Source organism: Bos grunniens, chromosome 29 (assembly GCF_055505025.1).
Source record: "Bos grunniens cultivar Pamir isolate PY7600 chromosome 29, Bosgru_T2T1.0, whole genome shotgun sequence".
Lineage (NCBI taxonomy): Eukaryota > Metazoa > Chordata > Mammalia > Artiodactyla > Bovidae > Bos > Bos grunniens.
The window spans coordinates 3300932-3326806 of NC_141193.1; the positions used below are offsets into that span (position 1 = coordinate 3300932).

At 57.1% G+C, this 25875-nt stretch overlaps 1 protein-coding gene across 12 annotated transcripts in view; it reads left to right on the plus strand.

The window, feature by feature from the left end:
* The window catches only part of SHANK2 (SH3 and multiple ankyrin repeat domains 2), a 566663-nt gene that overhangs the window by 269999 nt on the left and 270789 nt on the right, over positions 1–25875 (plus strand). For all 12 annotated transcript variants that reach the window (XM_086383908.1, XM_086383906.1, XM_086383907.1 and 9 more), the window contains 2 exons: positions 7111–7280; positions 13691–13804. In XM_086383908.1, the coding sequence (XP_086240034.1) occupies positions 7111–7280; positions 13691–13804 (284 nt within the window). The remainder of the gene's footprint in view (positions 1–7110; positions 7281–13690; positions 13805–25875) is intronic.

Genomic DNA, 25875 nt, shown 5'->3' on the forward strand with positions numbered 1-25875 from the left:
GGGTGAAGCTGAGTGTAGCAGCTGCCACGTAATGGCTCTCACTAAGTTATTCAGGAGTGCTGGCTACTTAGTGTCGTCGTCGCCAAGGACATCTTGAAAGACCCTCAGCTGCTGCTGGGCGGGCACAGGAAGGTCGTCCTGGTGACGGCCATGGCTTGGGCTAAGAGGAAGTGGAGAGCAGCAGGTCAGTCGAGTCCTAGCGTTCCAAGCACCTGGGGGGTCCCCTCTGGCCGCCCCCCACCACGCCCTCTCCTTGCTCTCTCGCTGCCCACGGGAAGGCTGGCCACTCAGCACCCCTGCAGGTACAGGCCTTGGTGCCCACTTGAGGCCCCGGAAGCCTCAGCCAGGCGTGTGACAGGGACCTCTGTGTGGCCAGAACCGGCTTCGGGCCCAACCTCAGGTGCAGACGGCCTCCCCCAACATCCCCTCACCCATCCCTGGGCCCCTGTGGCTCTGACTCAGCCTCCCGGGCTGGGTCGGCCTCCCCCGGGAACCACCCTTGAGAGCCAGTGGACCCTAGTGCCAAGCAGAGGAGGGAGGAGCTGTCCAGAGCGGAGGGGAGCCCGTGTACCCGCTGCCCTGGCCGGCGTCCTGCCTCACCTGGAGGCTCTGCGTGCACCTGCCCGAGGCGCCCTCTAGCGGCGCCCACTGGCATGGCCGGTCCAGTTCCCTGAGAACCAGCCTGAGAAGGGGCTTTGCCGGGCGGCTCCATCATCGCCCACCCCCTGAGCGTGGAGAGGAGTAGGACCCCTCCCAGCTGGCCTGTTCTCGGAGCAGCTCTTGATGCATTTTTGCAAAGCCCGGGCCCTGGTCCTGAGGGCCGCCCTGGCCTCACCGGCCCCAGGGAGCGTGTGAGCCACCCTCCTGTCAAAGGAGCTGTTCCCGGGTAGGTTCGGCTCAGCAGAGAGGAAGCCTGCTGCGTGCAGGCAGGGAGGCTCGCTGGCCAGGTCTCCCGCCCACGGGGAGACAGCAGCTCCCGCTGGCGCACAGGTGGACAGAGCTGGCAAGGCTCCTGCTGCCAGACAGACCCCGGCAGGGGCTCGGCCAAGTCCGCCTCTCGCCTTGCTCTGGTTTCCTTCCCTGAATCGGGCTGTGTGGGCCGAGCTGGGGTTCCCGGAGGTTTCGGGGTGGCAGGACCCTACCCTGCCCTGCACACCCCTTCCAGGGGCTGTTCCCCTACTGGGCAGCTTGAGGGGTGAAGGGCGCCCTGGGGTCCCTCTGGATCGCATCTCTGTTCACCTGCAGGCACCCTCGCCCCGCTTCTGGGGACACGGGAACTGGAGGGCAGAGCTGTACGCCCCCAGGGCGCGGGGGCCTGGGTTCCTCGGTGAGAGCCACGGGGTGCTCCCTCCCTCGGCCACACGGACCCAGAAAGGGGGTGGGGGTGAGCCGGGCTGTCCCCTGCCCCCTCGCTGTGCTGCCTGACCCAGGCTGCTAGGGGCATGTCACCCGCACATCAGGAGCAGGGGGCCCACGAGGCCTGGCCCCCTGGCGCGGAGGCGGAGCCGGGGAAGGGTCGCCCAGGGGAGCGGGTGCCTCCTGCCTGCTGGGGAGTCGGGTGCGGGCGCACGTGGGCTGCCCTCGCCTGTCACTCGGCTCCCCCGCACGGCTGACACTCAGGGTTCGCTCTCACCTGGGGGCATGAACGCACAGGAAGGCTGGCCTCCAGGGCAGCGGTGGATGCCCTGAGACAAGTCAGCCCCAGAGCTGTCATCAAAGACAGGGAGCCCCTAACAGAGTCCCTGGGAGTCAGAGCTCATGCAGGTCACCCCTCCTGGGGTGAGGGGGCTGCCATCTAGGGTGGAGAAAGGGGCCAGCCAGGTTGGGGAGAGGCAGGGCGTCCCGGGTGGCCGGAGCAGACCGGGGGCAGCTTTCAGGGGAAAGGTACCTTACAGACTGTCCCCATCCCACGGGGGCTCTTGTGCCCGCCCCCTGCTTCCTGGAGCCGGGGTGGTCTTGGAGGTGCAAGCAGGCAGCACCCCAGTGCCGGTGGCTGGGGGACCCCTGGGGGTGTCGGGCAGCGGCCCCTGCTTCTCTGGAGTCTGTGAAAGCCTCTGATGTGCACTCGTGCCCCAGGTCGCGGCGCCCTGGCCTGCAGGATGGGGCGTCCAGTCATTGTCCATCCCCGCCGCACTCCTCAGGACTGCGTGGGGAGGCCGTGGAGCACGGGGTATGGGCCCCAGGGCCACCCCAGGAGCCCAGGAGGGGCCACGGTGCCCCGGGCCACGTGTGGGCCGAGGGCTCTGGAGCTTCTACCGGCCTGAAGGTAGAGAGGGAGACGATGCTGATGGTACAAGGAGCAGTGTGGGGTCTGAGCTTTTACACTTCAGACACACTGTCAGCGGGGCCAGGGCCTTGTGCTGGAAGCCACCTTCTGCCAGAGCCTCCCGCAGGCAACCTCCAGCACCCTCTTGTCCACCCATCCTGTGTGAGCCTGGAACCTGGGAGACACCCCGATTTCTAGTTCATCCCAGCGCAGAGCAGGCAGCCTGCAGGCAGCCTGGGCTGCGGTCAGTGAGCCAGGATGTGAGGTCAGGACTGTATCTCTGTGCCTCAGCCATTAGTTATGGAGCCTCTGTTTTTCTCACCTGTAAAATGGGGCTTCGCAAGGCTCAGATTAACCTGGCGTGGGAAGATGCTTCAGCATCTGTGTGGGACCACACATCACTGCTGGTACTTAAAACCATGGATGCACGCTGATCTTCAAGGACCAATTTCTTCCTGTTCTTAAGCAAAGGTTTCCCGGGCTTGAACCGATGCTCCCAGGCTAGAGCTGTCTTTGCTTTGACTTCTCTGCCCAGTGACGCATACTCTGGAGCCGGCTGAAACCAGCTGGCTGACACGTGCATCTTGTCACCCACTTTTCAGCTGAAGCAGAGTGGTAATGGCATGAGTGTTCATACGACACCTGTGCAGAGCAGTTCCTGCTGACTCACTCTCGGCTCTCACCAGATCATCCTGTCTTCTCAGATGGGGAAACCAAGACTTCCAGAGGTTAACTGACTTGTTCAGAATCTGATAGTAAGTGATCAGCTGGGCTCTGGCAGGGTTCTTTAGAAATTTGGATGGAAGAGTGGATAGGTGGTGTTTGTACAAGTGGTAAGAAAGATGGAGGATGGTAAGTGAGTGGATGGATGGATAGATGGTTGGATTCATGGTTGGTGAATGGGTGGATAGGTGAGTTGATGGATGATGAGATGGATAGCTGGATGGATGCGTGGATAGATGAATGGTTGAAATAGATGCGTGGATGATTGGATGCCTGATGGATGGTTGGATGCATGATGGATGGGGTGGGTGGATGGATGGATAGATGGATGGTTGGATGTGTGATGGATGGGGTGAGTGAATGAATGGATGGATAGGTGAGTTGATGGATGATGGGTGGATGGATAGAGGGATGGTTGGATGCATGATGGATGGCGTGAGTGGATGGATGGATGAATGGGTGGATGGTTGGATGCGTGGTGGATGGGGTGGGTGGATGGATGGATGAATGGATGGATGGATGAATGGGTGGATGGTTGGATGCGTGATGGATGGGGTGGGTGGATGGATGGATGGGTGAGTTGATGGATGATGGGTGGATGGATAGAGGGATGGTTGGATGCGTGATGGATGGAGTAGGTGGATGGATGAATGGGTGAGTTAATGGATGATGGGTGGATGGATAGAGGGATGGTTTGATGCATGATGGATGGGGTGAGTGGATGGATGGATGAATGGGTGGATGGTTGGATGTGTGGTGGATGGGGTGGGTAGATGGATGGATGGGTGAGTTGATGGATGATGGGTGGATGGATAGAGGGATGGTTGGATGCGTGATGGATGGAGTAGGTGGATGGATGGATGGGTGAGTTGATGGATGATGGGTGGATGGATAGAGGGATGGTTGGATGTGTGATGGATGGGGTGGGTGGATGGATGAATGGGTGAGTTGATGGATGATGGGTGGATGGATAGAGGGATGGTTGGATGCGTGATGGATGGAGTAGGTGGATGGATGAATGGGTGAGTTGATGGATGATGGGTGGATGGATAGAGGGATGGTTTGATGCATGATGGATGGGGTGAGTGGATGGATGGATGAATGGGTGGATGGTTGGATGTGTGGTGGATGGGGTGGGTAGATGGATGGATGGGTGAGTTGATGGATGATGAGTGGGTGGGTGGGTGGATGGATGGATGGTCAGATGCAAAGGTGATAACTGCTACGGAAGCCATGGTGACTGAGCTGGTGGGGGCTGGGGCGGCAGGCTCCATCTGTGTTCCCTCACGGATCCTCCCAGGAGCCCCACCCAGCAGACCCCACTCAGCCGTTGCTCAGCGCCATGGCAGCTACATCAGGGGAGATCCAAGCCCTACTTTTGGAGGTTGGGGCGAGGAGGGCCTCTGTGCCTGGTGTGGGGTGTCCTTTGAGAGCCCCCACCCTCTGTGACCCCAAGCCTCTTCCAAACCCTTGGATCTAGGTGGAGCCGCTCCGGGAGACACTTCCCAAGGAATTGAGTCCCCTTGGTTTCCAGGACTTGGGAACTGGGAGCTGGAGAGGAGAGCCTGGTGATGCTCAGGCCCTCATAGTGAAGGCACTGTCCCCCGCCTCCCGTCTCCTGTCTCCCGCCTCCCGTCCCAGCCCCGAGTTAGGCTGAGCTGAGGCAGGTTGAATGGATGGATCCACATCCCACTGGGCAGGCAGGCAGGCCGTCCTCTCCAGAGGGAACTCAGAGTTCTGGCTTTTCCCGGGTTCTTGCCCACCGCAGGCAGGGGGCCTAACTTGTCCTTCCTCCCAGCGACTCAGCCGTCCTGCCAGCTGTCACCTCTGGGCCAGAGGTGGTCACACAACCTTGCCCTTGCAGGCCTCGCTGCTCTGGACTCTGGGGTGTTTGGGATCAGTGATGTCCATGAGGAGGGAGCCTCCGACCCTCCGGGTGGATCTTCCCATCTGTGTGTTGACCTGTACCTGGCAGAGGGGGAGGAAGTGAGGGGGTGCAGGGCAGCTGCCTGGTGTGAAGTTCACGGGCATCTCTTTCCAGGATGCTGTGATCTCTGTCTGTGACTTCAGCTTGGTCAGAGAAGCCTGGAGTGGGGGGCAAGCAGAGGTGGGGGCATCCCTGGGGACAGACGGCACGCAGACACGGGGCTGCGGCTTGTCACCACACTGTCCTGAGCCCAGGTGAGCACCCGGGAAAGCTCACGCACCTGCCCTCTGCTCCCGTGGTTTGGGGAGAGCTCTGGGCTTTGGGGTCAGCCTGGCAGAGCTGGCGGTCAGTCCTCCTCCCCTGACGAGCATAGATTATGGTGTCAAGCGAGCACGTCACATGTGTACTCATGGGCTCCGCCCGTGCCTAGCTCTCAGTCATGACCTTGAGCGAAAACATAAGCATAATGAAATACAGCACGGTCACGCTTCCGTGAATTCTTGCAAACAAAAAGCAACTTATGTTATTTATCAGGAATGCTGATGTGGGTAAAGCAAAGCCCGAAAGGAATCGAGGGGTTCACATTAAATCCCCAAAGTCAGTGGTCATGTCGTATTCTAGAAGCTTCCCTGCATGCCTGTTTCACACTTTGCAGAAAGCTCAAGGTTCCGTCTGGGGGCTCCCAGCCCACGGCATGTGTCGTCTGAATGGAGGAGCGTGGTTGGGGACCCCACCCTTCATGGTGATGAATTTGTGACGCGGGTGGACCCCTCCCAAGACTCAGATGTGGCTCCCCGATGTGGGACTCTGCCCCCAGGGTTATTAATCCTCCTCCTCCCCATCACAGGTGGGGTGCCCTCTTGGGAGACGCCAGCCGGACGTGAACGCTTTTCCAGGAAGCTTTGTAGCATCCTCTGTAAATCCCTGCCCACATTCATCCACGTGTGTGTGGCTCTTCTAAAGACCGCCCTCCCCCCCGGAGGAGAGCTCAGTGTGACTCCTTAAGGTCACCCTGATGAGCGCGTGCTCTCCTCCCCTCCCAGGAGTCAGCCCTGGTCACCCGTCACAAAGATGGGGATGTCGTTACAGAAACCACTATGCACGTTTCTCTGGGAGCTGTGCTTCTCTCTCGCTCACTCTCTCTCTCTCTCTCTCCCTCTCGTTCCACCACTGTGCCCAGTTAAGTTAGGCATCCACTCTGTGTCAGGCCTGGAAGTTACCCTGGAAACACACGCTCTTCGTGAAATACTCACATAACACGCATTCAAGTCCCACTTGTGAAATGTCCCCGGGGCAGCCGGGCTGGGCCGCCTGCCCCGCGATGGTGGAACCTTGTGCCAGCGGGTTCTGGGTGATGCCTCGCCCGGCGCAGCTGACACTTACCATGAGACGGGTCAGACGGCAGACACCAGGGCCTGCCTCAGTTGTGGCCCCACTGGAGTCTGTATTGAAAAAGCACATAAAACACCGCTGGAGCGTTTCCAGGCGTGCGGTTCAGGGGCATTAAGTACGCTCACATTGTCGTGTACCTGCCCTCTCCACCTGTTCTAGAACTTCTTCCTAAACCGAAACCCCGTCCCCACGGAGGGCTCGCTTCCCAGCCTCTCCCCCACCCCATCCTGTGTATGGATCTGACCACACGGGGTGCCTGTCGTGGTGGAATCAGGCATCATCTGTCCTTCTGTGACTGGCTTCCTTTAATCAGGCGTCATCTGTCCTTCTGTGACTGGCTTCCTTTAATCAGGCGTCATCTGTCCTTCTGTGACTGGCTTCCTTTAAGCAGTGGAACGTCCTCAGGCTCCATATGTTATCGCCTGTGGCAGAATCTCCCTTTTTAAGTCTGAACAATGTTCCACCGTATGGATGGACCACATTCTGGACATCGGTTCACCCATCAGTGGACACTTGGGTCATCTTTTGAGAATCATGCATGTGAGTGTGCAGATATCTGTCTGAGACTCTGCTTTCACTGCTGGGGTACCTTCCCGGAGGTGGGATTGCTGCAATTACCAGTGTCTTTTAACCGCAAATGCGTCTTCAGGTCTCCAGCTCTGTCTAGAGCCCCGGAGCTCCGCTGTGACCGCTTGGGGCTGGATGCTTGTCCTGAACGGACAGGCCATGGGTCTGCCGCGTCCCTGCTGAGTCTCAGGCCGTGACCCCCGCCTCTCTCTCTGTCCCCCCTTCCCTGCCACAGCCCAGCTTTCCCGCCAGGAGCCAACAAGGACGTGCTGTCCGCCTTTGAGTACCCGGGGCCCAGACGGAAGCTGTACAGCGCGGTGCCTGGGAGGCTCTTCGTCGTCGTCAAGCCATACCAACCCCAGGTCGATGGCGAGATCCCCCTGCACCGTGGCGACAGGGTCAAAGGTCAGTGTCCACTCTGCTTCCGGGGCGGGGTCAGGCTGGGGTGCCTTGGCCTCAGCTGACCTCCAGGGTACTGCTTCTGCGGGGCCCCCTCTGGAGACATGGGATCCTGGGAGGGTGGAACGGGGATTCGAGTGTCCTTACAGTGCTACTTTAGCGACCTGATGTCCCTCAGGAGGGTCGGCTCGTGCCCATCTGGCATGGGAGTCCACGGCAGAGATAGCAGGGGAGGAGCAAGCGAGGCGTCGACGGGCAGCTCCTTTCCACTCCCAGGGCTTCAGGAGTGGGTGGTGCGGGGATCGGGCAGAGCACAGGACGGGTTCAAACACGTCTTGGGGCTCCAGGAGGCGCATCAGGAGACTGGTTCAGCCTGGGGGCCTGCGACATTCCACCGTGTGAGACGGAAGGATGCCCAAAGCAGAATCCTGGGAAATGGAGGTGAAAAGCCTCATGCGTGCCAAGTTAGACTCTGTTCCCAGGGTGCTGGGGAGCCGGCGGTGGTTTTCCAGGGAGAGGGGGTATGTGAGGCCCTGAGGGAGATGGGGGTAGTGCAGGCGCGTGCGGGAGGCTGGCGGTGGCCGTAGTGGAGCTGTGCTGTCCTGGAGGCCACAGGACGGAGGTGGGGGTGCAGGGGCTGGCCACGTGGGGGTGGCTGAGCTCACCGCGGGAGCAGGAAAGGGCGCACCCACCCCACCCCGTTGTGGAGGACAGGCTTCCAGAAGACGCGTGGCAGGCAGCAGCCTGTGCCCCTTGTGGGCTCAGTCGGTCAAGTTCAACCCATCTGGCCTTGACTAGGTGGTGACCTGCTTCCTCCTCCCCCCGGTGCAGTAACCTGGCCAACATCACCTGGATTTATACGTTTCCGAGGACAGCTGGAGCCCTGTTCTCCCTCTCAGCTCCTTCTGCTGGTCCAGATGCATGCAAACTTGACCATCTGGTGGCATCAGCAAGTCCCAGGGGCTCTGTTCATTTCATTCCCATCGTTTTTTTTTAACCTCAGGTCATTTCTGTTGGTCTGTTTTCAAGTTCACTTGCTCTTTCCTTCAAAACCTCCTCTTCTCTGTTAAGTCCATCTTGTGAATTTTTCATTCGGAAATAACGTGTTTAAACTCTAGGGTTTCCATGTGTATTTTTTTATATAGTTTCTGTCTATCTGCTAAGCCTTCCTGTTGCTCTGTTGAGATTTTCACTCCTTTGGAAGCACGTGGTGTTTAACCCACCCAGCGTGGGTGGGTGTCATCGTCCCTCTGAAATCCCCATCTGTCGTCTCTCCATGGGGGTCAGGCAGGCTCGCCGGCTTTTCTCTCCTCCAGGACATGGGCCCCATCCCCTAGGGCATTTGTGTCCGGTAATCTTCTGTTGCGTTCTGGGCATCAGGGTGTTAAGTTGTGATGATGGTGGCTTCAGTTCCTTCTCCTTCTTTCATTTTGGAGGGTTGCCTGGGTGACAGCTCAGGTCCCCAACTTGAGCTGAGCTGCTCTGCATCTGTTCAGAGATGTGGGGGTGCTGAGCTTGCCAGGCCCTCTCTGGCTCTTTCCCTTGTGGGGACACCTCCACTCGTTTCCAGTTGGCTGCTTTCCTGGCTTCCTCATTCTGGTTCGGCAGCCGACTCAGAACGCTGGTTTCTCCTCACGTGCCCCCCGACAGCCCTGCCCTGGGGACCACCCTGAGTCCCCACAAGCCGTACAGAAAGGTCTTCTTTGTCCAGCTCCCCTCCCCTTTCTCCTTAGCGAGCATGCTTCCCACCAGGCCCATCTACTTCTATCCACGTTCTGTGGTAAAGAACCCGCCTGCCTGTGCAGGAGACCGGGGTTCGATCCCTGGGTCGGGAAGACCCCCTGGAGGAGGAAACGGCAGCCCACTCCAGCACTCTTGCCTGGAGAATCCCCTGCACAGAGGAGCCTGGTGGCCTACAGTCCATGGGGTTGCAAAGAGCTGTACACAGCCGAGCGCACACACACGCACACACACGCACATGCACACACGCACAGGGTTTATGGCTGCCTTTGAGGGTGGGGTCCAGGGGGCCTTTGAGCGTTGGAAGTCCCTAATTGTCTCTACGTAGTTTAATATGATATTTTTGCTAACTTTTAAAGTATAAGCATTTAAATTACATGACCTGCAAAGTGGAATTTTAATACCAGAGCCCATCGTGGGGAAGACTTTTGCCCCCCTGCATGTGGACTAATTTTCAGTTGACCCTGAGACAGCCCCGCATCTGGCCAGCTCACCACCCGCCCACAGGGCACAGGCTTTGTTAAGTGGTTGGCTGGTGCCCAAGGCGGTGCATGCCTGCGGCTTCGTGCCGAGTGCAGACGGAAGGCGGCTAAAAAGCCCTTGCTGAGCATGTGGCCATCCCTGGACAAGAGCTTCCTGATGCGGCGGCGTTAATTCAGAAAGCTGTTACTGCCCGGGGAAGCAAGGGGGGCGGCATCTCTCTCACTGCTCCCCAACTTGCAAGCCAAGGGAGGGGCGGGTGTGGAAAGTGCCCAAGAACTCCCTTCCCAGCAGAGCTGGCGGGCCACGGGCCACCGGGAGCCGGAGACGCCCAGGTCCCGCGGGCCCTCCTGCAGCTCTCACAGGGGGTCTGTCTGCTGCGGCCGTGACCCCCCTGCCCTCCTCCCAGGAGGAAGGCAGGCAGCGATCCCTGGGCAGGAGAGCCACCTCTAGGGGCAGCCACCGTTCCGAGGAAGCTAGGAAGGTCAGGCCGCTGGGGCTCACTGCGCTGAGCAGCTGTTGCCTGCTGACCCTTGGGTGGTGGCGATGCTAAAAATAACCACATCTCTTCCCAGAGGGGTGACCCCTGAATCTGCAGAGTCAGCTGCCCGGGGGGTGGGGGTCTGGTGGCTCGTGAAGGTGAAGCGGGCCCGAAAGGGTTGCTCTGTCTGCATACACCCCCTCAGCCGGGGCCCCCAGATACGGAGCACTGGGTCTCCTGGCCCCGCCCAGCTCTGAAACCAGCTAGCCCGCAGCCCTAGGCTTTCACCCCCCATGGGTCCATCCGTCCCCCTTGCTGTCCCCTCAGGCCCAGGGGCCCGACCTGCAGCAGGCTGGCTTGGGAAGGGCCTGGGGAGCCCTCCCAGGGACCGAGGGGCCGCTCACTTCATGTCTGGGGACCGCGTGTCCTTGTCCCCGTGTCGGAGGTGATGACAGAGGAGATGCTGGTGGAGACTTGTCGGCGCCTGCTGTTCGTCAGGCTCACCGCTTCCGGGACAGCTCACGTTTTTCGTGTAAACCTGCCAGCAGATGCGGGCCGCAGGCATCGGCTCCCATCGTGTGAGCAGCACAGGCCGCTCTAACAACAGTCCCCACACCGGGCAGACTAAGCCTCGGGATTCACTGTCTCCAGTTCCGGGTGCGGGTGGCAGGCGGTGGGCCCTGGGGGTCCTGCTGACCCCCTGAGCTTTCATTATTCACATCTTTTCTGCTCAGCCCTAGGAGGCGGGTCTTAATGTTCCCAGTGGACACTGAGCCCGTGCCCCTGGGAGAGTGCACCCCAACATCTCTCTGAATTGAGGGGTGCCTGGGCACAGGGCACTGTCCTGCTCCTCCTGGTGATGGTGGCCTGAAGTTCTGGGTGGTGTAGATGTCCATGCCTATCTGGGGCTGGGTGCAGAATGTGGGCAGGCCTGGGGCTCAGCTTTCTCAACCCAGAGGCCGGCCCCTCCCCTCAGTCGGGTCCTTCCTCGGTCACCAGGCAGGGTGGGCTGGGGTGGGGGTGGGGGCCTGTTAACTTTGCCAGCCTAATCCAGTGTGGGTGGTTATTATTGTTTTTCTGTTTACAAGGGAGGGTGCATGTCTTTGGGGGACAGGGCTTGGCCTGCAGGCAGCTTTTGGGGCAGAGGCTCCCCTAGCACCTTCTCCAGCCAGTTTGTTTTGGCCTCCAGGAGCTGGCTGACCTGTAAAGGACAGTGAAGACTGTTGCTTCTCAGGTGTGACGTGTTGACTTTTCAGTGACTTAGAACTAGAATTCATGCGTGAACCCAACCCAGCTCCCTCTTCGCTGTAACAGGGGCACCTGGCCTGGAGAGCCATTAAGCCCCTCCCCAGGATGTGGGTGGACAGACAGCCCAGAGTGCAGGCCCACGGTGAGGCCAGATGAGCCAGCAGACCCGGCTGCTGGACTCACTGAGGGACAGAAGTGAGTCCCTCCCTTAGCACACAGCCTGGTCCAGACGGGACCCCATACACATCCCCTCCCTGCCTCCTGCCCCAGGAAAGAGGATCCCCAGCTACCATTGCTGAACCAGACACCCAGGAGCAACCTGGGCCCTTTCTCCCTCCCTCACTCACAGACTGTGGCTCCTCTGCCCCCTGAGGTCACTGGAAAGGGTCCCCGAGCGGACTGCATCCTCCCACCCATCTCCCCGCTCTCAAGTCAGCTGTCCACAGCCGGTCATTCTCTTTGCAATTTTGTACTAACAGTCACACCCAGAAGCGTGTTCTCGATACAGATCCTACGTGGGTCTGGGTGTGTCATCGCTGGAGGGGGCTGGGGGCCGGAGGCAGGCGGAGGCAGTGACGGCCGGAGGTTCCTGCTGTGAGGTTAGCGTGTCCTTTTCACACCTGGGGCCGCTCTGAGCTGAGGAGCGTTTTCCTGCTCTGATAAGTGGAGAAAGCGAGGCAGGTGTTCCAGGAGCTTCCCGGTGTCTCCCTGGACGGCCCCTCCTCCTCCAGACCCTCTATGACAGCACAGGGGCCTGCTCACAGCTGCCAAGAAGTAGGATGGGTGGGCACTGGCCAGACAGCGCCCTGTGGCAGGCCCCTGTCCCCCGCCGGCCATCTGGGGCAGCGCTCCGAGATGACCCTCTCTCGTCCAAGCTGGGACCCCGTGGTGTACGTCAGCCAGGCTGCACAGAGTGTGAGACCAGCACTGAATTTTGGAGAAAGTGGTCTGAGGGATTGCCATCATCCTGGTCAGCAGGGGGCTTGCCCGTCTCATTTGTTCAGGCCATTTCTTCGAATTATCAGGCAAGGACTTTTAAGACTGATGTTCTCTGTGCTGTTGACCTTCAAAATTCATGGGTCTAGGCATCCTTTATCTGGTCTCAGAGATTAAGATGAGGTCTGTGGTTATGGTCCCTCCTCCACAGCCTTGGTGCCTGGGGCTCCCGGGTAATTTACAGAAGCTTCAGACATGCAGAGATTGTACTGACCTCCTGAGGCACAGCTGTGCTCTGAGGGAGCCGGGGTGTTGTGGGGGGCGGGGAGCGCCCCCAGCCCAGCATCACAGGCCTAAGAGACAAAGACCCTCCCCACCCTCACCACCGAGCTCTTATCCCTGACAACCCAAACATTTGTCCAGGCGATGCCTGGGCCCTCTCGTCTTAGGATTTGCATTGCTCACCGATGCTTTAAAAACAAATACGCTTTGTCCTCGTCCGAGGCCCTTGCGCACCCAGCGCTGAGCCAGGGACGGGGAGCCCAGCGTTCTCAGCCCTGCAGGCAGAGCAGCTGTGTCTGTCCCGCTGCCCTTGTCCTGTTTTCACTGTGCACCGTGGCTCCCTGCTGCGCGTCAGTCAGTCAGTTCAGTCGCTCAGTCGTGTCTGACTCTTTGCGACCCCATGGGCTGCAGCATGCCGGGCCTCCCTGTCCATCACCAACTCCCAGAGGTTGCTCAAACTCATGTCCGTCAAGTCGGTGATGCCATCCAACCATCTCATCCTCTGTCGTCCCCTTCTCCTCCTGCCTTCAGTCTTTCCCAGCATCAGGGTCTTTTCTAATGAGTTGGCTCTTCACATCAGGTGGTCAAAGTGTTGGAGTTTCAGCTTCAGCATCAGTCTTTCTGTTGGATGTTCAGGACTTGTATGTTGTCCCCTGCTGCTTGTAGCACCAACATAATCCATAGGTTCTTCATTAATAAGCCAGCTGAAGGCCCGGGGCCGCCCGTGTGGGGCATCGGCCAGCCCGCTTCAAGTCCAGGCGGTGTCTTATAGCTGCCAGGCAGGCTGCTTCTCTGTCTCCTGCTGTGAAATCTGTTTCATCAAACTAACAGGGCATCCTGTGAGCCTGGACTCTTGTTCCCCCACCCCCAGCTCGGGACCTCATGGTTCCTTCTCTTCATCCGGGTGGCCTGTCCCCCGACTCTGACACTTGTAATAACTGATGATGAGGACTTGGAGGCCCCCAACCTCCCATCTCAACTGGGACCCAAGGGACAGGACACGGGCCATATGCCTGGTGCTGCAAGATACGAGGATGCCGGGATGCCCCGTGCTTGCATCCTCGCACCCAGGCCTAACAGGCAGAGGGGCTCAGAGGCTCCGCATTGCCCCTTCCGAGGGACGCTTTGCCAGGCCCCTGGTCCCCCACTGAAGGGGGCGTGGTCAGCCGGCAAATGGACCAGAGCCGCTCGCCCTTCTCGGCCTCATCCCCAAGCCCCGCCCACTAACCCCGCCCCTTTCCGTGTGCAGTTCTGAGCATCGGCGAAGGCGGCTTCTGGGAAGGCAGCGCCCGCGGCCACATCGGATGGTTCCCGGCAGAGTGTGTGGAGGAGGTCCACTGCAAGCCCCGGGACAGCCAGGCAGGTAAGCGGACCCCGCCCTCGTGGTCCACCTCTCCCGGGCCTGGGGTCGGCGTCGTTGGCGATGTCCAGTGCGCGGCAGGTACTGGCAGGAGGATATCTCTGATCCTCTGAGCGGTGGACGCCATCCCGCCTGCTTTTGTTCGAACCAGAAACCAGTGCGGCGGGGAAGAGCAGCCTGGAAGCTTGTAGTTAAAACGCGGCTCACTGCACTTGCCAGGAAACTTGGACCCTGCGTTCGAGCCATTGGAAAAAGGCTTCGAGGGTTGATTAAATGCTTGAAACTATTCTATCGATCTCTCGCGCCAACTTTCATAACAGGCAGCTTTGCATTTCCCACCGGCTTCTGCCAGGCCCTCCCTGAGGACTTGAGGTTTGATGTCTCAATGAAAACTGCTAGAAAGAGGTCGGTGCTCACGGAAGCAAGTCATTCCAGCCCCTCCCCAAACTTCCAGGTACAGCTCTGACACCCGCCCTGAATGTGGTTGCCGAAAGAATGAGTGGATTAAAATGTTATGAGGATTCCACTTATATAAAAGGGTGCTGAGAAAAAACGGATGAGCTGGAGCCACGCAGAGCAGAGGTTTCTTGTAAGAGCCTGGTCAACACGTGCCCTGGCCACTTCTGGTAGAATCCCAGTCTTGGGACACGCATGGCAGGAGTAGCCACGTTTGCTTTGCAGCCAGTAGCTTTTCTGCGTCCGTGGGCAGTCTGGTGGCCCTGACCCATTCGAGGTTCCCAGTCCAGCTCTAGCTGGGCCAGCCTGACCGGGAAATTAGCTATCCTGAACAGGCGAGCCCGGAAAAGCGGGCTGTCTCCGGTCTGCAGACATGGAGGGCGCCCAGCTGGTTCCCTTTGTGAGAATGGGATTCTATGAGCGTGTCGGTCTGTACTAAGCTTCCCACAGTCCTGCTTAGGTTAAACCCAGACGGGGACGGTCACCTTTGCCATCTTGTAGGGGTGTCGAGGTAAGAGCTATCACTCACTCCACCCTGAAAGGGAAGACTGGTCGTGCTGGGCTAGGTGGACCGGTGGTCAGCAGGCAGATGGGAGCGTGTTTTCATGGGCTTGGTGATGATATTCTGAGCCCCTGGTACAGGCTGGACTTCCTGGCCCTTCCAGTGCCCAGCACCCGCTGGCTCACACGTGTGCCCTCCTGTGAGCAGCTACCCGGCCTCTCTGGTCTGGGAAGGACAAGGCCGTGGCCCGTGAGCTTGATCTGCTTTTCCAGGTTGCTGGACACCTCACCCCTCCCCTCCTGACCGGGAGGAAATCCGGCCCTCCCTCTGTCCCCAAGTTAACAGCTTCAGCGCCACTGGTCTCCTGCCCGGATGCTTCCACTGGGAGACTCAGGCATGTTGGTGCTTGGTATTGCTGGCAATTTCACACCTGGACAGAAGCGCCCAGAGCGACCATGTGAGGGTCATTTGGGCCTTCCTGCTCCCTGCGTCCTCCAGAAAATACCAGCTTCCTGGAGGGAGGGTGGGTTGTTGTTCAGTCGCTCAGTCGTCTCCAGCTGTTTGTGACCCCATGGTCAGCGAGCAGCATGCCAGGCTCCCCTGTCCTTCACTATCTCCCCAACATTGCTCAGCTTTATGTTCGTAGAGTCAGTGATGCCATCCAACCATCTCATCCTCTGTTGCCCCCTTCTCCTCCTGCCCTCAGTCTTTCCCAGCATCAAGGTTTTTTTCCAGTGAGTCAGCTCTTTGCATCAGGTAGCCAAAGTACTGGAGCTCCAGCTCAAGCATCAGTCCTTCCAATCCATGCTATATGTGGATAACCACGAAAGTGTGTGATCCACAGTGTGGTTAAGGATCTTAGGAGCTGGACATTTTTTCCACGAACATGGTGGCTTCAAACACATGTGTGATATCCTGTGGTTCTGGAGGTCAGGAGTGCGGTGGAGGGGAGGGTGGTCTCGTGGTGGTGTCAGCTGGGCTGTGTTGCTTTATGAGACCTTTAGGGGATGGTCCATTTACTTGCCTTTTCCAGGTTCTGGAGGCCACCGCATCCCTTGACTGGTGGTCCCTCCTCCATCCTCAAACCCCCCAGTTATGGGCCAGGCCTCAGGCTGTTCATCTCTGGCCCTCGCTTTGCCCCCTTTCCTCCACTTTTAAGAACTCAGAGGAGCCTGGTGGGTTGCTGTCCATGGGGTTGCAGAGAGTCAGACGTCACTGATTGACTTTCACTTTTCACTTCACTTTGGGTGGGGGAGTCCAGAGTGGCTCCTGTTGGGTTCTCTTTGCCTTAGGCTTTCTGAGATTGCAACTTAGCACCATCTTTTATAAAGGTGATGACTTACATGCAGTAAAAATGCCCATGTGGTAGTAGAGTTCAGTGCGTTTGGACAAATGTGTACACCTGTGTCTCCAACTGCAATCAAGAAAACATGTCCATCGCCCCAAAACGGTCTCTCTGGCTTCTTGCCTGTCACCTACCTGCCAACCAGAGGCAACCCAGGTTCTGATTCTTTTGCCAAACCAAACTTGGGTCCACTCACCCAACATGCAGTGCAGCCGACCTGCTGACACCGGGTTGTGGTGAGGGAAAATGCAGCGTTTATTGCAAGACGTCACAAAGCAAGGAGAACGGGCAGCTCAAGTTCAAAAGCCCCAGGTGTGAGGGAGAGGGTTGTGGGGGGCGTGGTCAGCTCACGTGCAGCTCTCTGATTGGTTGGTGGTGAGGGAACAGTATGATGTTTCTGGAATTTCAACCATCAACTTTATGGCTTCATTCACTCCAGGGTCTGTGTGCTTGTAGGCAACATGCAGTTAAGTTCTTCCGCCTGGTGGGGGTTTGAGTATCTGCAAAACAGCTCAAGAATGTGGCTCAGAATATCATCTATAGCCCTTGAGGAGGAACTGAAAGTCCTTGACTTTGTTTTATGGCAAAATTATTATTATTCCGTCTGGCTTGACTGTTTCCCTTTGGTTTTGTATTTATCAATCAGGTAAATTTAATCAAATTTAATCAATTTAATCAAAATTTGTGCTTTGGAACTTGGGGAAGGCCTGGGAAGCTAAAGCTTTTCTACAAACAAGAGGCAGGGTACATGAGGGATGGGAGGGGGTGTCTGTGTCCAGGAAGTCCCCACGGGGTCCTCAGTTTTAGCCACCGGAGATCAGTGTAGCCTGCGGTTGTTTCAGAGCTGGAACTTACAGCACGTACTCCTGAGCCCGGCGCGTTTCCTGCTGCTGAATGCCACTGCAGGGGTGTAAGTCAGGGCTCTGTGAACGTTGTTTTCAGTGAGTGTTCGTTGTATATTTATGCCCCAGGATGTTCACGTGTGCTCCTGGTAATGGACGTTTGGGTTGCTTCTCAATCTGGGCTCGTGACTGAAGATGCTACGCACATTTTTGTACAACTCTTTCTCCAAATGTCTTTTCCTTTCTCTTGGGGAAGCACCTAGGGCCACAGATAGGAGTGTGTTTAATTTTATAAGAGACTGCCAAACAGTTGTCCAAACTACTGTCCATCTTGTACTCCAGCCGGCCGTGTGTGAGCATTCTGGTGGCTCTACTTCTCAGCAACATTTGGTAATATCAGGCTAATTTCAGCCATTCAGATGGGTGTGGAGAATATCTTACTGTAGGTGTAAGTTGCATTGTGCTGATGACTAATGTTATTAAACACCACACAGGTCCATATAGTCAAAGTTATGATTTTTCCAGTAGTTATATATGGATGTGAGAGTTGGACCATAAAGATTGCTGAGCAATGAAAAATTGATGCTTTCAAATTGTGGTGTTGGAGAAGACTCTGAGAGTCCCTTGGACTGCCAGGAAATCAAACCAGTCAATCCTGAAGGAAATTAGCCCTAAGTATTCACTGGAAGGACTGATGCTGAAGCTCCAATACTTTGGTCATCTGTTGAAAAGAGCCAACTTGTTGGAAAAGACCCTGATGCTGGGAAAGATTGAAGGCAAAAGGAGAAGGGGGCGGCAGAGGATGAGACGGTTAGATAGCGTCACCGAATCAATGGACATAAATTTGAGCAAACTCTTGGGGATAGTGGAGGACAGAAGAGGCTGCAGGAATGGTGTGCTGCAGTCCATGGGGTCACAGAGTCGGACACGACTTAGTAACTGAGCAACATGTGCTTACTTACCTTACTTATAGCTTCTCTTGCAAAGTATCAGTTCAAGCGTTCTGTCCATTTTTAACTGGGCTCTTTATCTTGCCATCACCAGCTTAGAGGAGCCCTCTACAGATGCCGGTATCACTCTTTGATCAGGTATCTGTTGCAAAGACTTTTCACAGTCTGTGACAGCGTTTTCATTTTCTGTGTCTGTTAACAAGTGGAAAGGTCTTTAAAATTTTAAATGAAGTCCAATTTCTCCATTCTTTGCTTTCACAATTAGCACTTTTTATAGCTCCTGTTTTTTAATGTTGAAAATTATGTTGAGTATACATAGAATCCAGAAGACGGGAGAAGATATTTTTTAAATGTTTCCATGCAGCAAGCTGCTTCTGCACAGAGTTGGCTGGCTCAAGCCCTGAGAAGCTGTCTCTTTGGTGTGGGACCACTTTTATATCAGTGTTCGCTGGTGGTTCAGTGGTAAAGAACCAGCCTGCCGATGCAGGAGATGCGGGTTGGGAAGACCCCCTGGAGGAGGAAACAGCAAACTGCTCCTATATTCTTGCCTGGGAAATCCCATGGACAGAGGAGCCTGGTGGGCTAGAGTCCATGGGGTCACAAAGAGTCAGACATGACTCCATGACTCAATAGCAACACTTTTGTATATTGTAAAGCGAGCATGTTGCCACAAATCTCACCCACATGCGCTAAACAGGTGACTGTTTCGGGGAAGGAACAGCGTGGTGGAGAGCCCTACTTACGGCGCTTTTTGCCTCTGAGCAGGAGCAACTGATTTCTCGTCGCCTAATGACAAAGACCAGAAGCCGAGGGTAGCCAAGGGCGGAGTGAGACGGGGTGGCCTTGGGTCGTTGGCTGGTTTGTTGATATTTAATATAAGCTCCCCTCGGTTCCATGAAGAGTTTGGTGGTTTATTTCTCTCACAAGTGACGCACTTGCTCATCTTGACCTTGCTTCTGATTTCTCAGGACCGTGTGTGTTTCCAGCAGGCTTTTCTCTGTGGTGTCTTGTCTGGGCGGGAGCCGATCCTTTCAGACTCGTAACGCTTTGTGCTCCGGCACAGCCCTGCACTCGGGCAGCCCCCCATGGGGTGCCCAGCGCGGGATCCTGACTAATGCCCATGTGCATCCACCTGGAGTGATGGGGACTCGGGGGGAGCCCTGGCTCCTTCTCAGTCCCCCTGGCTCCCGGCTGGCTCCTCCCTCAAGGGAGCACGGTGGCTCCGCGTGGGTTTCTTCACCCGGGAAGGACGTGAAGGCTCCAGGTTGCTTGTGCAGCATCGGAGGGGGGAGCATGGTTGTAGGAGGTCTTGTTTCGATGCGGGAGAGACGGAGGCGTGTCCTGATTTATACAGACGCACCTGTTTGCATGCATCAGCCCAGAGAGTTGACGACGAGGTGCTTGGGTAGTGATGTTACCGTGCAGTATGTGTGTGGAGGATGGCGATTTGGAGGACACGGACAGTTAATTAGGTACATGCCCGACCCCCACACCAATCACACATTTATTCTACAGAGTCAGTGCCCCAGGAGCCATGATGGAGTGCCAACCCCTTCGATGCTCTGAGGGCACGTGGCACTCTGGACGGCAGGAGTGGATCCATATCGTGCTGGCTCCTCCCCACCTCTCCCCAGCCCCTGTGGGTCTTGGTCTAACCGCCCCTTCCCCCTGCATTCCAGAGGTGGCCAAGGTGACCGCAGGAGGACTGGCCGGCTCTGGGATCCGTGAGGCGCCCCCTTCCACCAGAGCTGTGATGAGGCGCAAAAAGCCGGTAGGAAAGAATCGATTCTGTGTGGTTAGCCTTGGCATTGACAGGCTGCTCTTCATCCCAGCTCTGTTTCTACTTGGCACTTACCCTGGTCCCACGGCCCTGCCCCACTGCTGCGGACACCTCAGAGTCCCCTCACCCTTAGGGGGTCGCTCGGGCCGTGGTGCAGACCCGTGCCCCAGGTTCTTCTCCAGGGCAGCAGGAGGCCCAGCCCATTGGGGGCTCCTCTGCTGACAGCGAGACCCCTGCTCTTTGACCCCGCACCCGGAAGCTGGGCGATCCCTGAGGCAGACAGGGCATTTGAGCATTTGTTTCCTTGCTCCCAGTAAACGGAAGTCCAGCTCATCTCTGGTTTCAGCTGCTGTGACCTGGTGGGAACAATGCCGAGGCCACGGCTGGTCACTGTCAGCGCAGTTGCCCTGTGTGCCCCAGACCCACATGATCCTGCCTGCAGAAGGCATGAGATGGAGCCCCTGGAGCCCCCAAGCCCCTGGGCTGCCCTGGACCCCAGTGCCCTCAAGACACCTCCCTGTACCCCACCACAGGCCCCAGCCATGCCCTGGGCTCACCCCAAACTTTCAGTTGCCATCTTCAAGCCTCCTCAAGTTTGAGGGTGGGATGATGAGCGGACGTGGAGTCCAGCACCCCCGGCCCAGGTGCCCCCGGAGTCTGTCCTGGCACAGAAGCCCCCTCGTGCAGCAGCATGCCCTGAGGTCCTCCCTGCTGCCCCATCAGGCCCACAGCCTGGGACCACCCTGGGATCTGGGCTGAGCTGGGCAGATGCAATCTGGGCTGAGTTGGGGGGATGCGATCTAGGCTGAGCCGGGTGGAAACCTTCTGCGTGCTGGCCGTTTTCTTTTCCAGGCAGCTCACCTCAGCCTGGTCCTCGGCGCCCTGGGCTCAGTCCTCCTCGGTCCTCGTCCAGCAGAGAGGTTTTGATAGGAGACTGAGTCTTCCTGTCTCCTCGGCAAACATCCCAGGCCTGGCCCTGGTTAGGTTGACTTGGGTCATCCGTAGTCCCCCACCCCGGAATCAGTCACTGCGGCTGGGGGGGTGGGTGTGATCGCGTGCCAGGCCTGGGCAGGGCTGGGGGCGGGGGGCGTGCCCGGGCCAGTTGTGTGCTCTACCAGCCAAGGGGCTCTGCGTGCTCAGCCACAGCCACCCTTTCAGCTGAGAGGCCAGAGCCTCTGGGCTCTCTGTCCGGGAGGGGAGGCCATGCCGTGACCCACCTTCCCCGTGGCAGACGAGGCGGGAGCTGTCACCACGTCTCCCAGTGGCTCTGGGTGCGGCCATGGGGGCAGGGCCCAGCGCAGTCCCACTTAAACAGACGTCCCGTTAGTCACGGAGCGTGCGAACCGTCTGCAGCACGCCACAGTGGGCATGGTCGGCTCCAAAATAGAATGTTTTTGTTATCTTTAGAACATTTAAAAATATAGGCAAATGACTCTATTAGCACAACTGTAATCCAAAATATTAATAAGCGACGAGAGAGCCGGCTTCCAGTCACTAGCTGTTCCCTAACGGAGAATGAAACCGACACGGGGACTCATTGTCCTGGCTGCTAATGAGCGTGTTTTTGTTAAACAACCGTGGCAGGAGCACACAGCCTCCCCGCCCCCCACCGCCCTCCTTCTTTTACGCCATTTTATTAAAATACGTTTGGAGCCTTGCCGCCTGGGTGTGTGCGCCTTGACTCCAGGCAGCTGCTCTGTGTTTTAAATACCGGTTTACACGCTCGGGCTTGCCCCTGAAATAGAGCTCTGCCAGGTCTGTCTGCTTCTATCAGGAGGATTCAGTCCTTGGTGTCACCCTGGGACCCAGGCCCTCTCCCCTCCCCGTGGCCATGGTGGCCGGCCCTTGGTTACTGTGGCAACCTGCCGATGCGGGTACCAGCCCTGCCCTCCTCCACGGCCCCTCCTGGCGCCACAGGATGTGGCGTCTCCAGCTCTGTCCGCAGTCCCCTCAGCCTCCTTGCACAGTGGTGTTCCCTACTGGCCAGGCTTCTGGGTTGGGGGGCAGGGGTCTCAGCCGGGGTGGGTGACAACTCTTGCTCCCACCCCGGGCCTCCTGTGTGGATGGCAGTGGGCAGAGAAGGGCTGCTGTGACAACGTGCCGCAGACCAAGGGGGCTTAAACGGCAGCTGTGTATCTTCCTGAGTTCTGGAGGCAGGACGGGAGGGCCAGGTGCGGGCAGGGCGGGCTCCTCCCGAGGCTCCTCTCCTCAGCCAGCCGGCGGCCGTCTTCTCCCCATGTCCTCACGTGGCCTTCATGCCAGCACATCCCTGGTGTTGCCCCTCTTCTCACAAGCACACCGATTCTGTTGGCTGAGGGTCCACAGTTATGACCTCATTTAACTCTAATTATCTCCTTAAAGACTCTGTTTCCAAATGCAGTCATATTGAGGATCAGGGCTTTGACCTGTGAGTCTGGGGACGCTGTTCAGTCTGTGATGATGGTAAAGACTGGTATTCACAAGCTGTGCTCTGCTCCGCATGGAACTCTATACAGACACCTTCCCTGCTCCCCTTCTTGCTGTACAAACCCATCCCCGTGGGGCTGTTCCATTATCTGAGTTTCAAGGGCAGCAACTGTGCTGTCTTGTCTTGAGACTGTTACCTGCCCAGGCTGCGAGCTGACCCACCAGCATTTGGAAATCTTTCAGGGCAGCAGCAGCAGGGCCAGGCCCAGGGCCGTCCTGTGCTCTGGGGCAGATATAATCTGTGTACTTGGTGCCAGCCAAGGGGATGGAAGGAGTGGGCCTGTGAGTTAGTTTGTAAATATGATTTGTAAGGTGAGTTGACCGAGGTGTGTTACCCTTCCATGAGGGCAAAGAACCAGGAGGATACAAGTAGTTCATAGTGGCATTCCCCATACAGGACGTGGGGTCTGAAATGGACCAAGTGCTGAGAAAGTGCTTCTGGGATGGATGAGAAGATGAGGGAGGGGCAGTAGATGGACAGGTGGGTGAAAGTTTGAGTGGATGGATGGATGGGTGGATGGACATGTGGGTGAAGGTTTGGGGGGTCGGGTGGATGGGTGAATGGCTGGCTGGATGGGTGGGTAGGTGGACGGGTGGATGAATGGATGGATTGATAGATGAACAGATGGACGGGTGGGTGCGTGCAGAAATTGGATGGATGGGTGAATGGACACGTGGGTGAGGGTTTGGGTGGGTGAGTGGATGGATGGGTGGGTAGGTGGATGGGTGGATGAATGGATGGATTGGTGGATGAACAGATGGATGGGTGGATGTGTGGAGAGATTGGATGGATGGGTGAATGGACATGTGGGTGAGGGTTTGGGTGGTTGGGTGAATGGATGGAGAGATGGATGGATGGGTGGGTGTGTGAATGGAGTGGTGGATGGGTGGATGTGTGGAGAGATTGGATGGATGGATGGGTGAATGGTCACGTGGGTGAAGATTTGGGTGGGTGGGTGGATGGGTGGATGAATGGATGGATGGGTGGATGTGTGGAGAGACTGGATGGATGGATTGATGGGTGGGTGGGTGGATGGGTGGATGAATGGATGGATGGGTGGATGTGTGGAGAGACTGGATGGATGGATGGGTGAATGGTCACGTGGGTGAAGATTTGGGTGGGTGGGTGGATGGGTGGATGGGTGGATGGATGGGTGGATGTGTGGAGAGACTGGATGGATGGATTGATGGGTGGGTGGGTGGGTGGGTGGATGGGTGGATGGGTGGGTGTGTGAATGGAGTGGTGGATGGGTGGATGTGTGGAGAGACTGGATGGATGGATTGATGGGTGGGTGGGTGGGTGGATGGACGGGTGGATGTGTGGAGAGACTGGATGGATGGATTGATGGATTGATGGGTGGGTGGGTGGATGGGTGGATGGATGGATGGACGGGTGGATGTGTGGAGAGACTGGATGGATGGGTGGATGGGTGGGTGGGTGGGAGGATGGGTGGGTGGGTGGGTGGGTGGGTGGGAGGATGGGTGGATGGATGGGTGGGTGGATGGGTGGGTGGGTGGGTGGATGGGTGGGTGGGTGGGTGGAGAGACTGGATGGATGGATTGATGGATTGATGGGTGGGTGGGAGGATGGGTGGGTGGATGGATGGATGGGTGGGTGGGTGGAGAGACTGGATGGATGGATGGATGGATTGATGGGTGGATGGGTGGATGGATGGATGGATGGATTGATGGGTGGGTGGGTGGGTGGGAGGATGGGTGGGTGGGTGGGCGGGAGGATGGTGGGCTCCGCATCAGGACGGCGCCGACCCACTCTCCCTCTCATACACGGTTCATCTCACTTCCACTGATGGAGCTTCTCTCACTTTAAACTTCTCCGTCTCTACTGGATGAGATCTCTTTAAAACCATCGAGTTTGTGGACCACAGGGAAGGTGGTGAGCTACTCTAAGATTTGAGGAAGTACCAGCGCTCCAGGCCATGGTGTCTTCGAGTCTGGCTCCTGGAGATTGTTCAGGAGGCAGTCCCTTCAACGGACCCAAAGTCAGTGATCTCTGTCTCTGCCTGCCCTGCCTCACCCCAAATACAGGGAGCTGGACCCTCCTCCCCCTGCAGAGCTGGCAGAATGGCACTGGGGCTTGGGCACCCTGTTTAGGTAACTGGCTGTCCCATCTTCATCATCCATGAGTGATGGGCTCTTAAGTGCCCCAGAAGATTGTGTTGTCATGCCCTGCAAGAGGTGGGATGCTCCCAGGATGTGCAGGCGGACCCTGACCCACCATCTGTCATTCTAGAGAGGACAAACCTGCAGTCTCTCCCTCAGTACCCAGTCTAGGGATGCTTAGCCAGGCCGGGAGCCCCCCTCTAGCTGGGGCACAGACAGGAGCCAAGGGCCACCCCGCCGAGTGAGCTGTGGCTCATTTTGGAGAACGAAAGCCATCAGATGGTGCTCTGTTATTGAGTTAAGATGTTGTTTTTGGCTCCGCTGAAATAGACGATAGGAAACAGATCCGGGGATAATGAATAAACATTGGCTTATGGGGGCTGCATGCTGGGAAAGATGAAATCTCACATTGGCAGATTACATGGAAGACATGCATATGTAAGGAGACATGTAAGGGCCAGCTCCTGCTCCCGCAAATCGTGGAGCCAAGGAAGCATCTGGGAGGACGCTCTGTGTCTCCCCTGTGCCTAGCCAGGCGGGGTCTGGGGATGTGGGGGAGCCAGGAGGAGGAGGAGGAGGAGCCTGGGGTCCCAGGGGACCTGGCCCCGGGCAGCCAAGAAGACGGGGCAGGAAGTGGCTGCTTGGGCATTGCTCACAGACATAAACCAACAGTCACCCTCATCGTCAGCAAATGCAGCTTCCAGAAGCTTCCAAGTGGTTCATCAAGGAACTTCCCTGACGGGTCCAGTGGTTAGGACCCATGCTTCCACTCCAGTGGACAGGGGTTCGGTCCCTGGTCAGAGAACTAGGATCCCACATGCCATATGGTACAGCAAAAAAAAAAAAAAAGTGGTTAATCAATTCAGGTTGTAAGATTAGTGCTGGACGGTCAACTCTTTCCTGTCTCGGCTTACTTCCCTCCTCGAGCTAGAGGACTTCAGACGTGGCACCTTGCTTTCTGTCTCCTTAAATTGAGATGAACTTCTCAAACCGTAAGATTTACCCTTTTCAAGCATAGAATTCAGTGGTTTTCATCTATTCACAAGGTGTGCAGACATCACCACTAATTCCAGAACGTTTGATCATCGCAAAAAGAAACTCGTTCCATTAACAAGCATTCCCCATCTCCCACTTCCCTCGGCCCCTGGGGACCATTCATTTACTTTCTGTCTCCATGGGTTCTCCCATCCTGGACGTTTCCTCCAAGTGAAAGACCCCTGTATGTGATCCTTGGTGACCAGCTTGCTTTCGCATGATGTTATCAGGGTTCATCCGTATTGTAGCCTGTGTCACAGTTTCATTTCTTGTTCAGGTTGAGGAATACTCCCTTGTGAATATAGACATCATTTTGTCGATCCATCCATCAGTTGGTGGACATTTAGGTTTCTGTTTCTTGGCTTTAGCAAGTGCTGCAGTTCATGGGGTCGCAGAGAGTCGGACACGACTGAGTGACTGAACTGAACTGCTATGAATGGGCTTCCCAGGTAAAGAACTCACCTGCCGATGCAGGAGACGTGTAAGAGATGCTGGTTCGATCCCTGGGCCAGGAAGATCCCCTGGAGGAGGGCACAGCATCCCACTCCATTGTTCTTGCCTGGAAAATCCCATGGAC